At 38.0% G+C, this 15,006-nt stretch overlaps 1 protein-coding gene across 2 annotated transcripts in view; it reads right to left on the bottom strand.

Moving 5' to 3' along the window:
* Positions 1-15,006, bottom strand: part of GRIA3 (glutamate ionotropic receptor AMPA type subunit 3) — a 315,536-nt gene that overhangs the window by 56,038 nt on the left and 244,492 nt on the right. For both annotated transcript variants that reach the window (XM_003797025.1, XM_003797026.1), the window contains exon 12: positions 4,812-5,010. In XM_003797025.1, the coding sequence (XP_003797073.1) occupies positions 4,812-5,010 (199 nt within the window). The remainder of the gene's footprint in view (positions 1-4,811; positions 5,011-15,006) is intronic.

The raw sequence follows: 15,006 nt of genomic DNA, 5'->3' as shown, positions 1-15,006 counted from the left end.
TCCTTTCCATCCAGCTTGAGACTTACTTGCAGGAAAGACGTATAGAACCACAGATCTCTGGCTGCTGAGGGATGAGAAATGCCAGCTGTGGTCTCAATGTATCGCTCCCTCTTTCAGAGGCCTGTTTGGCCAGCCCTCAGCATCCTCACCTGTGGTGTCACTCTACCTTCAGTCTTGACCCATGACTCTCACTGTGTATTATATCACATAGGAAAGTAAGGCTATTTTTGTAAGGCAGCATCACAACAGCCATGTCCAAATTGAAAGACAGTTTTTCTAAGATAGCCATTTGGTATGCACGACATATCTCTCTGGCCTACCATCCTTAAATATCAACTCATTTTTTGCTGTTGCTGTTATATGTTCCCTAGTATATGGTTTGGCTGTATCCTCAAACATTTGGTCACATAGTATATATGTGCCTTTAAGCTAACGAAATTTGGTTGCAGTTTTCCAGGTACATTGTTTGTCAAGATCTCAAATTCATCATAGTATTTGGTGAGAAAAAGATTTTTTACATTTTGATGTGTTTTCTAAGCTGAGAGGATGGGTTAAGGAATCAGGGAGGTCTATTGCATATCTAGCTTGTTTGTAATAAAACTTAAAGATTTGTGGTTAATTTTCTTGATCATGTCATAATGTATGTGCATACATGCTTGTATAGAAAGATTTTTTTCTTTTCCTATATACTTCAAAAGCCCTATTATAAGTAATCAACAAATATTGAAGAAATATGGACTCCAGCTGAAAATGCTGAGAGAGAGAGAGAGAGAGAGAGAGATTACGAATGTGTAAGCAGAATTTAAATACTATTATCAGGGACTACTTCTCATATCAGCTTGTGAGAGCCTCTCCTTGTGCTGTCTACATTAAAAAAATTAAAATTAAAATGACTGAGACAACAAAGACTTTTGTGTTGAGACAAAACATTCTTTGAGTAATTTAAGTAGTTTTCATGGTGCTTACCATGTCTGCAACTCAGAAGACAGGCCAATCCCCTTAGCTGCCTCCTGATTAAGTTCCATTCTTCTGCCTGTCTAGGGCACTGGGGCAAGTCACCACTCTCCCCAAGCCTCTCCTTTTATATTTACTTTCTTTTAAAATTATTAATCATTAATTTTATTTATTTTTCATTTAAATTTATTTCTTGCTCCCCTGCCAGCCTATATTTTCTTCCTTTCTTTCCTTTCTTTCTTGACATAGCCTCAAGCTGTCCCCCTGGGAAGAGTGCCATGGCATCACAGCTCACAGCAACCTCCAACTCCTGGGCTCAAGCAAGTCTCCTGCCTCCGCCTCCCAAGTGGCTGGGACCACAGGCACAATGCCTGGCTATTTTTTGGTTGCAGCCGTCATTGTTGTTTGGGGGGCTTAGGCTGGATTTGAACCTGCCAGCTCAGGTATATGTGGCTGGCGCCTTAACCACTTGAGCCACAGGTGCCAAGCCTATATTTACTTTCTTAAAGGAATTTAAATTAGTAGTAAACATTCATTTAGAAAAAATCTCCTTCTATCTCCCAAACTATCTGCAGTGGGAATATAGCCAAGTATCTGGCAAAGAAATCCAGTTCTTTTCTAATATTTCTAGGGGTCTGCAGGTGGAGAGAATTTTGGAATTACTTTTTTCCCTAGTGCTTCTTTTTAACATGAATCTGTATCAGGTTAAATTTCCAAAGCCTAGTGGAGAATGATCATTTTGGTGCAGCTTTCCAAATCATCGTGGCATTTCTCTGGGTAATGACAATAAAGCTGTCGACTTATTTTTTAACACATGTGCCTATACCTATGGTTGGAATACTTAGTTCTGGAGCTGCTGTCTAAGGAAATCAGTTCTCAAGTCAAGAAGGTTGATAGTAATATTCCAGATGTCTCTTCTCGCTGCGTGCTTTTTGCTCCCTGCCTTTCCTGATGGAACAGGTCCCTCCGTGCCAGAGACTTTATGTGATTGTGAGGTGACAGCTAGGGAAAGCTCAGAAAATGAGAGAAACAAAGGAACCATTTTAAAATATCATCATTTTAATGGCAGCCTTACTTAGGACAAGCAAAAATGTCTGCAGGGCAATTAGAAAAAAAAATTATTTGATTTTTTTCTTTCTCTTAGTGGAAGAACTAGAGGGCTGGCCCCGGGCTGTCTTATGGTATTACTATTTGGTCCCTGTGGTATTTGGTATAGTGTGAGAATGGGAAGAAATGAACTCGTATTTGTAAATGTTGCATGTGATCTTCTTTCATGCTTTAAAATTAAGAAGGCATGCCAACAGATATTCCCAATGTGTGTGTGTGTGTGTGTGTGTATGTGTGAGTTATTGTTTTTAAAATTGCCTTGATGCCTTTGGATCCCTGAGGGTTAACAGGGTAGGGACGTGACTGTGGTTGTCAAGTTCCTAAATGAAGGATGATGTGTTCTTGCTGGCTGACATCTCTGCCCCATTAGGTTCAAGTAAAGGTGGGGCAGGGGAGAACATAGTCAGGGAAAGTGGTTTGGAGACAATTTGGCTGGGCCCCCTTGTATTATATGAATACCAAGCATATGCTTTGTTAGGTTTAGCATATTTTCAGTACAAGCAAGCTAAAGGAGTTGATTTTTCTATGCTGTTCATATGGTTCTACTCTTAGATCATGAACCTTTGTGAGCTGCCCTGAAGAACCACACCACACAGTCCTTAATGATACCACCAGTGACCATTTGGGGAAAAGGAAAACACGGTATGCCAGAGTTAGAAAATGATTTGTATCTCCTTATACCTAGAAATATCCAGCTCCTGCTCATTTCTGTATGAATTACTCATTGGCTAGGAATTGGTGAGTATTAGAAATTAGAATGTGACAATAGCTTTGTTCAGAATTGAATGTCAATTCAAATCAGGTTTGGTAATATGATGCTTTTTAATGAAACCATCATTGAATGACCTAGTAGACACTTTCCTGGTTTTTAAGAAAGCCACAGAATGAGTAGGGGATGGGGTGTGGCCATGAGGGCAAAGCCTATTTGGTCACACCTTTAAGCCTTTGTGCTAATAAGTCTTCCCATCTTCTCAGAGAACTTCCTTTTGCCTGCACTATCGATGAATGGGCTTTGAAAGCATAATGGGAATTGATGTCATTTATTGATTACCATTTAAAAGAACACCTTTCTAATCTCTAATTGACCTTGAAGGGAAAAATGCTTTCTAGTGGAATAAGTATCTCTTATCAGAGTCCAAGTCTGGTGTCTTGTTATCCTAAGTGGTTAATTACTTCATATAGCAACTTGATACCTATTGGGATGGTGGACATAAGCACTGTTGAAGATTGATACTAAATCAGATTTCCATGGAACTGATTATGTGCTGACTATCCAGCAGATGGAAATCCCTGGGTTCTGGCCCTGACCTATGTGAGTGATTTCATAAGGGCAGGGGACTGTTCCCCCAAACGCTTCTGGGACTGCCAAGGCAGTGAGTGTCAAGGCCAGATTAGTTCCAGGTCATTATATCATTTTGATGTTTCCAACACTGGACGTCTCTTCCCGTTTGGGGACTATTATTTGCTCAGTAAACAGGCAGTAGAGGTGAGATATGGATATTCTGAGCCAATGAGATTTCTATAAAGGATCCCAGAACAAACACTTTTCTCCTTCCAGGAGTGAAAACAGGTTTTAGTTAATTGCTAGAATATCAAGAATCACTCTCTTTCGGGTTTCCCATGAAATAATTGGACAAATCTCATGATACTACATGTACAAATATATTTCATACTGATTATTAAAATTAGTGTGTTTAGAACCAACATCTGTTTACTTTGGACCTTTGAGGAAAAGTCAGTAATTACACCTACCAACCAATAACTTGATTATTGATTAGAGAGAGTGACTAAAATTTTCCCTCTTCCTACCACCCAAGTGGCTTCTGGATCATTGCTATAACCAGTTGCAGGGGTTACAGTAGCAGGTGTGGTATTGTATAGAATGGGTCCATTTTCTAATCTAAACCAACATATTTTCCTTGCGGGGACAACTGAACAACACTTGAGTTCTTAAAAACTCCATTAGTATTCTTCCCCATAGTCTAGTCACCACAGAACAAAGATCTTGATAGTTTATGTAAAATTAGCTTATCCATCATATTCTTCTATCATTTTCTGCTTCAATTTCCTTTCATCTTTTCTTTTGACAGAGCTTACATAGCTTTATAAACTCTTGCTAGGGAACAGTTTGCTGCTACCCCAATAAGAATTTGCCAATGAGGGATGGGGATATAAGTCCAATCAATGTATTAAAATAATTATCATCTTCCTTGAAAATTGAATTATCACCCTGTACATGAATACTTGAATCAACTGTATTGTATTTCAATAGAAAACCAATGTTTTAAATAGAATATGTACTTTCATATAGTCCATCACTCACTGGAGTCCTATTCGGAATAAATTATTTGTATGAGCTGCTGAGACAAAAATCACTGCTTTTGTAAAAGCTAGAAGGAAGAATAAATATCATCTAGTTTAATCCCCTCATTATTTAAGTAAGGGAACTGAAGCCAACAGAAGTTAAATGATTTGCCCAAGGACAACCACTTTGTAGCAGTGTCAAGTTTCTAATCTAGGAGTTTAAACTTAGTACTCTCAACTTGTCACTTGGTATGTCTCACATATGTCTTAGTTCTAAAGGACAATAAAGTAGATCACCAACCAGACAGTATTATATTTAAAATGTTCCCCTTCCATAACATTCCCACTCTTTCCCAACCCTCCCTTAAAAGCACTGTGAATTTACCTTTGTGAGAAGATACGATAAAATAAAAACCAGCAGGCCCAATTAACTACAAAGAACTTACTCTGAAAAATTCTTTTGTTGAACCAGAGTCCAGGGTTCCATAGGCAATTTCAGTCTGCTTAGCTAAGTCTTCAGCACTCTCTATGGGAGACACCATCCTCTCCACAGTCAGGAAAGCAGCGAGATTGGCAGTATAGGAAGAAATTATGATCAGGGTGAAGAACCACCAAACCCCTCCAACAATGCGCCCGGAGAGTGATCTACAAAACAAAACAGAAACAAATCCAGACCCAGAGGGGCCAGATCTCAGCTTAATAAATACTTGTCTTTATGTTTAGAAAGAGGAGTGGCTTCATTATAGGAAGGAAACAGATGACATGAGAGAATTAAAATAAAACAAAAGTCACATGTTAACAATATCACCCCATGTCATGATGGTGCATGCACACTGATATTCAGACCTGTACAGGTTTTAAAAATCCTACCTGTAAGCAGGATTTTTAAAAAATGAGACAGGGTCTCATTGTGTTGCTCAGGCTGGACTTGAACTCCTAAGCCCAAGTGATTCTCCCTCCTCAGCCTCCCAAGTAGCTGGGACTACAGTCATGTGCCACTGCTATGCAGGATTTTTTTTTTTTAAGTGACAGAAAAAAAATCTTTTTTTATAAAGTAATAATTTAATTGATTGCGTTATCTTCCTATGAGCTTTGCTGGGCATACCTGTGGAAGCAAATGGTTCTCAGCCTTTTGGCTACACATTAGATTCACCTGAGATATTTAAAAATACCTCGTACTCAGGCCCACCCCAAACCAATAAAATCGAAACCTAGGAGGTGGGACCCACACATCCATAATTTTTAGAGGTTTCCAGATGATTACAATGTATAGCCAAGACTGAGAACCACTGATGTAAGGTGATGTCAGGGGAGAAACATGTCAAAAATCTTTCCACATTTGAAGAGAAATGGATAGGCACTAGTAAGTGGGCACCATTCACTTTGAATTTAATACATTTAATAAAGGCATTGCCATTTTGTGGAGCTGGTCACCCACAAGACAGGGAACTAGAGAATTGTATTTATTATCATCTTCATATAAATGGCTGGTGGGGCTCAGGAGATCATAATGCTTCCCTTTTACAAACTAATCTTAGCCACACAGAATAGGCCCCAAGTCAAATAAGAAACTACCTGTATAATAGGATTTGAGAGGCACTAAAAGGCTTGTTTCCTCCACCCCCTTCCCTCCCCTCAAACCAAAACCATCCTCCTGGCCTGCTGTTGAAATTCTTACTGTTGAATCACCCTCTGTATTTTCCTCAGGAGGTTTGATCAAAGTGTAACATATTACTTCAGCAGCACCCATTGTTTATCCAATTAGTAGGGAATCGAACAGAAGATGGATAAATTTTGATGAGGTGAACATTTTCTTCTTAAATGTTACTGTTCATTGGCATTACCTGAGGTGCTTGTTTAAAATGCAGATACAGAATATCTTAATGCCTAAGAAGCTGTACGTCTTAAACATCACAGGTGATTCTGCTGCATGTGGCCTGCAGACCAAACTAAGAAACCTACTACGTCAGTGATTTTCAACTTTGCCTGTACCCAAACACCATCTGGGAAACTTGAGTCAAAACGCAACAAAACAAAAACACAGAAATCCCTTGCCTATGCTCCATCCCAGACCAATTAAATCAGAATCCTGGGGGTTGGGCATGAGCAGCAACATTTAAAAAAAAATTTTCAGATGAATACGAGGGCACATGTGATTAGGTTACGTTGTTTGCATTTGTAAGGTGAATTCTGAGTTGTGTCCTTCACCTGGAACGTGTGCCATGTACTGGTGCATTGTACCTGGGGGGTGGGAACTCACAAAACTCCCTGTGCCCTTCCTCCTCCTCCCTTCTTGAATTTGAGTTTTTCCCTCAAGTGAGCAGGGGATTGTTAATCTACCAGTTTCCCCTTAGTGTTGAGTACATGTGATGCTTGTTTTCTATTCTTGTGATACTTGGACAAATGTTCTCCAAATCCTTCTGGGTTGTTACAAAAGATACTAAATCCCCATCTTTTTGTGGCTGAATAGTATTCCATGGTAGACATACACCAGAGTTTATTAATCCATTCATGTGTTGAAGGCCACTTGGGTTGTTCTACATCTTTGCTATTGTGACTTGAGTTGCAGTGAACATTTTGGTGTATATGTCCTTATGGTAAACTGACTTTTTTTCTTCTGTGATTGCTGGATCAAATGGAAGGTCTACTTTTAATGCTTTGAGGACTCTCCATACGTCTTTTCATAAAGGCTGTACTAGTTTGCAGTCCCACTAACAGTGCAGGAGTGTCCCCATCTATCTGCAGAAGCATTTTATAAAATTCTCTAGGTACAGCCAGGGTTGCAAGTCCTACATCACGAATACTACTCAGGGACTGTGGGAAGTTAGGGGGCAGTGTGAAGTCATTGAATGCTCAATGGTGGGTAATGGCTTGTATTCAGGAAACTTCCTCTCCTTCCCAGTGTTGCTGGAGGATATCTCTGTCTGTAGAAATGAAAATCTGCTCCCAAGGCTTTATAAAACATTGCCACATCATCCCTAGGATAATTCTGCTGTGTGGCAGAGCTCCATCCTTGTTACGCTGTGTTCTTCCATGCCCAGAAAAGCTCACAGGAAGAGAACCCACTCTGTCATAAAGTCAAGAATAGGCGTAGGAGCCTGGCACGTCTCCAGGCTCCGTGGGAAGAGGGTAGTTCTGGGCTGAGAGCTGGCAAATCAAGCTCTTCTCTGTCTGTACTAGCATTTTACCACTTTGAAGCAAATTTAAATTTCTGTGTCCCAAGATAACCTTTTTTTAGCCTCTGGAAAATTCAGTTGTTTTAGTTGTTATACTCTGATCAAATGCTTTTGGCAGATCTTTTGATGAATAGCATCTTTTATAGGTTAACTGTAACAAATCTGCTTGATTTTTTTTTTTTGCTTGTTTTTCTTTTTTAAGTCTGTGGTTGCTGTTGGTCTCTAGATGCCTAAAACAACCCTTAATTATTTATCTATTTCTTTTTATGGACAAAATTACTTTAAGATTCGCAGATGTAAAATTCTGCTTTACAATAGGTTTTCTTTTAACGAATAGTTATACTATCTTAGAATTTCATCTGGGAACATTTCTCTTTTACTCAGAAAAAGTAAAAACATCTGGATGAGTCAGACAAGCATGTGCCACATTTCTGAATGCTAAAAGTATACTGATGGCTTCAATTATGAATTCAGACCTTTCATAGCGTTTCTCCATTGTTGTCATCTAAATTTAATTTGTTCTGGACTGATATGATGCTAGAAATACTTTTTCTGTGTAAAAGATTAATACTGTAAAGGAACATCCATAGTAATAGGGTAATAAAAACAGTAATAATAGCTAATACCTATTGATCACTTCCTATGTACCAGGCTGCGTGCTAATTGCTTTACATGTACTAATTCTTTTAATTCTCCATTCCTACGATTAGGTACTATTTTACAGGTAAGCCCCAACAGAGGCATTTTGCAGATAAGAAAACTGAGGCACAGAGAGGAGAAATACAACATCTATGCTTACACACTAGGGAAGGAATACCCACATTTTTGTCGTATAAAACACCCATATTTTGTATAAAAAAAAATCCACAGTGGTGTGTAAATTATAGAAGGTACAATTTTCCTACAAACACAGAAATACAGTTGCAGGAAAATGAAACATATTTGGATGATTATTATTTATTGTCTGTTGTTCACGTGGAATGAAACTGGGAATGTCGTCCTTATTTGGAATGATGGGGTTTTACCCATACCAGACTGACTTGGAGCAATTCCAGAATCACCGTTTGATATGGAAAGAGGTACATTCTGCTGCTGTGAATACTAATGGTAGTTTATGCATTGTCTACTTGAAATGTGGAGAAAAATACCGTAATTTATGGAAATTACATTGTGCCATTCTATTGAGGCTAATGGACTGTGGCTGTGTCTGTCTGATTTAAAATCAAGCCTGCACATAATGATCTGGTTATTTTGGCCACCTTAATACTGACTGATTATCATGTGCTTGATCCGAATGACTTAGCTGAGATTGGTCATTGACATGACTGAAAATCAACCTAAATGCAAAATGATCATTTTCATGGCCTCTTGTCTACACAGTTATTGACTTTGACCATTATGTGGTTAATATCATGATACTCCTATGGGCATGGAGAATTTCTGTTACACACAGAAATGGTACAGTAGTATTCACACACCTCAGTATAGACAGAAAGAGTTTCCATGGAATTAGTGTGGAATGCATAAACTTGCATTCAGTATTCTCTCCTCAAGACAGTAGTTGCTTTGATGAAAGATTTGATAAAAACTTCCGCTAGTTTCTTTCCTTGTTTGGCATGAACACCTGAATCCTTTCGCTGGGAAAAGATGCAGTGAAACCCACAGGGAACAGGCTCTATCAGCATTTTTACATTTACCTTTTCTCATTAGTGAGACTGTAGCCACTTAAGCCCACATTTCACGTGGAGGCTATATAAAAAGTGACTGATAGGTCAACCCCATCACATTTTATAAAGGATCTATTAAAACAAGACAAGACTTTATCGCTGAGTTAAAAAGACCTGTCATTTTTCAGTATCTTTCCCTCCGTTGATGCAGCTGCAAAATGTTTAACGTTCATTTCAAATAGTTTTGTTGCACAAGAGATTTCAAGGTTAGCATAATGAAATGGCTGTAAAATGCTGCACACTTAGTGTTTATAAAAGTGCATTATAAGAAGCATATCATACCTTTTGAAGAAACGTAAGAGGAGGCGTGAAGTTAATGAAAGCAAATTAGCAACGAGAGAAAAACAGATATATAAAAGCATTGCAAAATATGCACATCAAATAATATACAATGCTCTTGTTATCTGTAATCACAAGAAACTAGAGTTTCCGAGTTAATAATAAAATGTATTTTATGGCCTCTGAAATGATAATAAAAGTGATCTATGTGCTGTAACCTTCATCCTGTAAGTAAATTTTATAATCTGCACTTTACTAGCTTTGCAAGATGAAGAGCTAGGACTGAAAACTGCTTCTCCTCTATACAAACTCTTTTATCATTTCCCCCCTCTTTTTTCCTTCCAAAGTATGCATTTCTACACTCCATTCAATACTGTGTCTGTGACAGATTCTTTAAAAATGTGCAGAATCAATCTTTGGCTCTTACAGTCTTGTCTCATGGGAATAAGTAACCATGTCCCAAAGACTGAAAACTATAGCTTCCAGCCAGAAAAAGTCATAAAATAGTTGTAATAAAAACCCTGCTATTACATCATTAATTTATTACCACATCACTACTGCTTTGAAGTGAATTTGCAGTAAGAAGACGACAGTGGTCATACATCAGCAGAGGAAAGGATATTACTTAAAATGGAGCCCAAAAATTCTTTTGCCTTTAATCTCATTCATTTTATACCCTTCCTGCCTTTTAGTATTCTGCACATACTTTACATTTTAAAGGAGAATCTATGTTTCAGCTAACCTGGATGGAATCCCTGCCCACTTCTCTAATGTACTTGATACCTTGAAAACTTAACAGGAGAGTAATACCTTTAGTCAGCGGTGTGTGGGTCACGACCCCTTTGTAACAATGAAAATACATGGAAGCATTAGGAAGGTTGAGAACCACTGCTTTGGCCTAATCCGTACCCAGTAGTCAGGTTCAAGTTAGTCTGTTCTGACTAGTTTCTCTATAATAATTACTACAACCCTCATCTCCTCAACTTGTTTAGTCCTCAGATGTCCCTGCAGCTCCACAGAAAGTCAGCAGGGGGAGTATTTGTCTGGAAGGACTTGGCCTCTGGACTGCTTAGTGGTTCTATCAAAATTTTCTAAAGGAAATAACTTTCAGATTAAAAAAAAGTTGCAACCTCCTGCCAATATCAGTAAGACGGAGTGGAATAATACAATGAAAATATCTGCAAGAGGTGGAATCTTCAGCAAAAGCAGTATATATGATGAAGAAGGAATGCTGGATATTTCTCACTGGCGTTTTAGGAGCTAAACTGCAAATACAATATTATCTGTTAGTATTTGTGAAACTAGAATGATTAAGTGCTGCCAATTTAATGACACTATCTACCATTTATCGAGAATTTATATGGCAGGCACTAGGCTTCACCTTTGACAGAGGAAGAACTGAGGCTTAGTAAGGTTTAGTGATTTGTCCTGGGTTATACAACCGCTAAGCGGATTGTGAATCTAGGGAGGCTGACTCCAGCGCCCACACGCCTAACCACTATGCTGCTTCCGTCTGGCTGCATCCACTGCCCATCTCCTCATGCCTTCTTCCAACTTCCCCCAGCAGTTCAGTTTGCATGTGGATTACCTTGATTACCCTCGCTAAAGTTCACTCAGCCTCCAGCTTCATGTAGAACAAAATCATTTGCTCTGAACAAGAGAGGTAGTTGAAAGTATCAAGCCTAATACTGACACCATCTTTAAGCTTGTAGGTAACTGTTAATAACTTTACTTGATGGAAATGAATGATGCCAGCGGTTTTTCTCATAATGTCTCATGGCTGATTTTCCAGTCTTTTACTTTGAGTGAATACATGTTCGACGATATTTTAAATGCTCACCGGCTACTTCCACCAACCAGCAGAGCAAAGGTGGAGTTTCTCCAGTGGTGGGGAGACTAGAATATAGCTCTTGCGCCTGAGCAAGAGGAAAGGAATGGAACAAATAGTGCACTTTCCGGTCGGTAGTTGGAGGCGGTGTGTGATAGTGAAAATAATTGTGGGGCTGACTCTTAAAATCTCCATGAGCTTGGGTTCCATCACATGATCTCTCAGAGTGCTTTCCTCCTTTGGGATATGGGAAAATGCAACATGAAGTGGGTTTTAGAATTGGAGCTCGGTTTATATTCCGGTTCTGCAATTAGTTGTGACTGGGAAAATTATTTAATCTGAGTGTCACCGTTTTCAACTTTAAAGTAAGTTTAATGCCCACCCTGCAGTGGGCTTTTTAGGATTAAAATCCATGTAATGATGCAGGTAAAGTGCCCATACACGGTAGGAGCTCAGGGAAGATTGTTGTCCCTCTATTCCCGGTAAATGGAAACAGTTGGAGTAATTTATATCTGACATCCCCTCCTGCTCTAATATTTGTTAATTCTGCTTTAAAGAGTGGTCTCTCATAATTCCTTCAATTGCTTCAATTTTGAGAAAAGTCAAGAGTGTACAAAGCATGCTCCCATTCTGGGCTTTCTGGGGCCTTGGCATTCCATTGTGGCCATTAAACAAAGTATAGTGCCGGTGTTTGCAGTCAAGGCAACCACAAATCTTAGAGTGTACTATGTTATTAAGAATTTCTAAATCTGTTAATAGAAAAACACATCTCGGTGAGGCTTGCTGTTATACAATTGAGTACAAGTATATAGCCAATAGAGCTCTCAAGACGAGGAGAAACATATTTCCTCTTTGCTGGTATGTAATAAATATGCTACGAGGTAGAACATTTTATTAAGGCTTAAAGATACACTTTCTTTTGAAGGACATAAAAGTGTTGGAAGAGGAATTACCCATGTGGCAGAAAATGTAGAGCTCATAAACATAATCATTTATTATTCAAAAAGCCCAGTAAGAGTAATACTTGTTACTCTACGGCAATGTTATTTTGTAGATTGTGTATCCTATGGCTGGGTTGAGTAGTGACCAGCATTATAATACATGAAACAGAATAGAAAAGATTAGAGGGTGTGGTACATGGCAAGGGTAAAGTCTGGTGAACTTGTTTTTATAAACATATATGTAGACTGGGTTGTGATGGAAAATGTATTTCTTGCTGTGGGTCATGGTCAAAAAATTTGAAAGCCATCGCTCTATATGGCAGTACCTAGTGCAGCATAATGAAATCTGTACTGTGCAGAAAAGCAGTTTATATTTTTCAGTGCTGTAGAAGAGACACAGCTTGAATTCTACCTCCAAAATGTATTTAAAAAAAAAAACTGTTCAATTTGTCATTTTCAGGTCATCATATTGAAGTTAGTAGTTAAGGGAGCAATGTGCATAAATGCTAAAACCCGGAAGAGTCCTGTTTTAGTATGCAGAGTAGCACGCAGTACTCTAGTGGGGATACCACAAATTTAGTTTTGAAAATTCACTGATGGAAACCAATAAAATCTCGAGCTTTAATGACTCCTTAGCCATGTCTCAACACAGATTATCAGCCATGTTAAAAATCATTCAATTACAGGATCATTCAGAAACCGTAGTCTTTCGAAGTGACCATTAAAAAAAAAAAAACTAGCAAAATAAACAAATTTCCAGATGATATCACAAAATGACACACAGTCTAAGCACAAAAGGAACAGGAAGTGAGATAATTTAGAGAATCTGATCAAGCAAATTGAGGATGACAAAAAAAGTGCGAATTTGACAACCAGGGCTTTCCTCACGAGGCTATTCTAAAAAGCTGCTGAAGATGGTTACCAGTGAATTATACTGAAAAACTTCATTTTAAATGTTTTGTGCTCCAAGTGGATTATCTCAAAATGAAGTACACTGTAAAAACATGGTAGAACTCTTTCAAGTCCTCATATTCTAAATGAAAATCCCTACATATTTGTATAATTCAATTCACTCTGGCCAGTATTTGGATTAATGTTCAATTGTACCAAAACCTGCAATTTTTTTTCTAATTATAAAGATGTTACATTCACTTACAATTTTTTCTAATTATAAAGATGTTATATTCACTTACAATTTTTTTGATTGTGAATTTACTACCATTTTTTTTAGGTGGTAAGAAGTGAGTGAGGCCTAGAACATTCATGTTTAATATTTTTAATAGCTTTACTTATATAACATTTGCATATCATAAAACTCACTAGTGTAAGTATACAATGATTTTAGTAAATATAGAGTTGTGCAACCATTGTCACGATCCAGTTTTAGAGCATTTTTGTCACCCTAAAAAGTTCCCTCATGCCAATTTGCTGTTAATCCTGGCAAGCTTAGGATATGCACGTGAGACATTTGCCCTGCACACAAAATGTAAGGGGGTGTGAAAATCTCATTAAACAAGATAAACAGTGTTTAGGTACAATATTATAAAAAAATCAAAATTAATGCAACAACCCCCATGATGAACAAACTATGAAAACTTCAAATACGGCCTGTATCTGATCCCTGCGTTTGTTCTCTTCACCGTGCTTGCCTCACTGAATACTGGTCCTGATTAGTATTTTTGCTTCTTCAAGCTCCTCCCATAATCACTAACAACTTTGTTTCTATGAATTTGCCTATGCTGAACAAATGGAATCATACAATATGGAATATTCGATAAATGGAACGGTATAATATGTGATCTTTTGTGTCTGACTTATTTCACTGAGTGTAATGTTTTCGAGGTTCATCCATGTTGTAGCACGTCAGTAGTCTATCCATTTTAATTGCTGAATTGTATTTCATGGTATGGATATGCCATTTTGTTTATCCATCAATTAGTTGATGGACATTTGAGTTGTTTCTGCTTTTTGACTATTATGAATAAAGCTCCTATGAGAATTTGTATATAAATCTTTATGTGGGTGTATGTTTTCCTTTCTCTAAGGTAAACAGCTAGGAAGTAAATTTCTGTGTCATATTTTAAGTGTATGTCTTACTTTATAAGAAGCTACCAAACTAGTTTCCAAAGTGGCTGTAGCATTTTGTTATTTCCAGGACTAATGGATGAAAGTTCCAGTTGTTCCACATCCTCACTACCACTTGATATTGTCTGTCTTTTTGTTTATAGCTCTTCTTGAAGATGTGAAGCGATATCTTTATCTTAATTTGCATTTTGCATTTCCCTGATAATTAATAATGTTGAGTGTTAAGCATGTTTTCATGTGTTTACGAGCCACTCATATATCTTTGGGGAAATGTCTATTCAAATCTTCTGTCCATTTTAAAAATGGGTTTGTCTTCTTTTTATTGTTGCAAGAGATTACTATATATTATGAATACAACTCCTTAGTCAGATGTGTAATTTGCTAATATTTCCTCCCAACCTCTAGCTTCTTTTTTCCTTTTTAATGGTGTCTTTTGAAATGTAAGGTTTTGAATTTTGATGAAGTCAGTTTATCAAATTTTTAATTACTTGTGTTTTTTTGTGTTCTAAGAACTCATTCTCGGGCGGCACCTGTGGCTCAAAGGAGTAGGGTGCCGGCCCCATATACCAGAGGTGGTGGGTTCAAACCCAGCCCTGGCCAAAAAA

The sequence above is a fragment of the Otolemur garnettii genome, unplaced genomic scaffold (assembly GCF_000181295.1).
Source record: "Otolemur garnettii isolate 467f Iridium unplaced genomic scaffold, OtoGar3 scaffold00110, whole genome shotgun sequence".
Taxonomy (NCBI): domain Eukaryota; kingdom Metazoa; phylum Chordata; class Mammalia; order Primates; family Galagidae; genus Otolemur; species Otolemur garnettii.
Note: the sequence above shows the minus strand (reverse complement) of the source record. Positions and strands in the feature narration are given on the sequence as shown.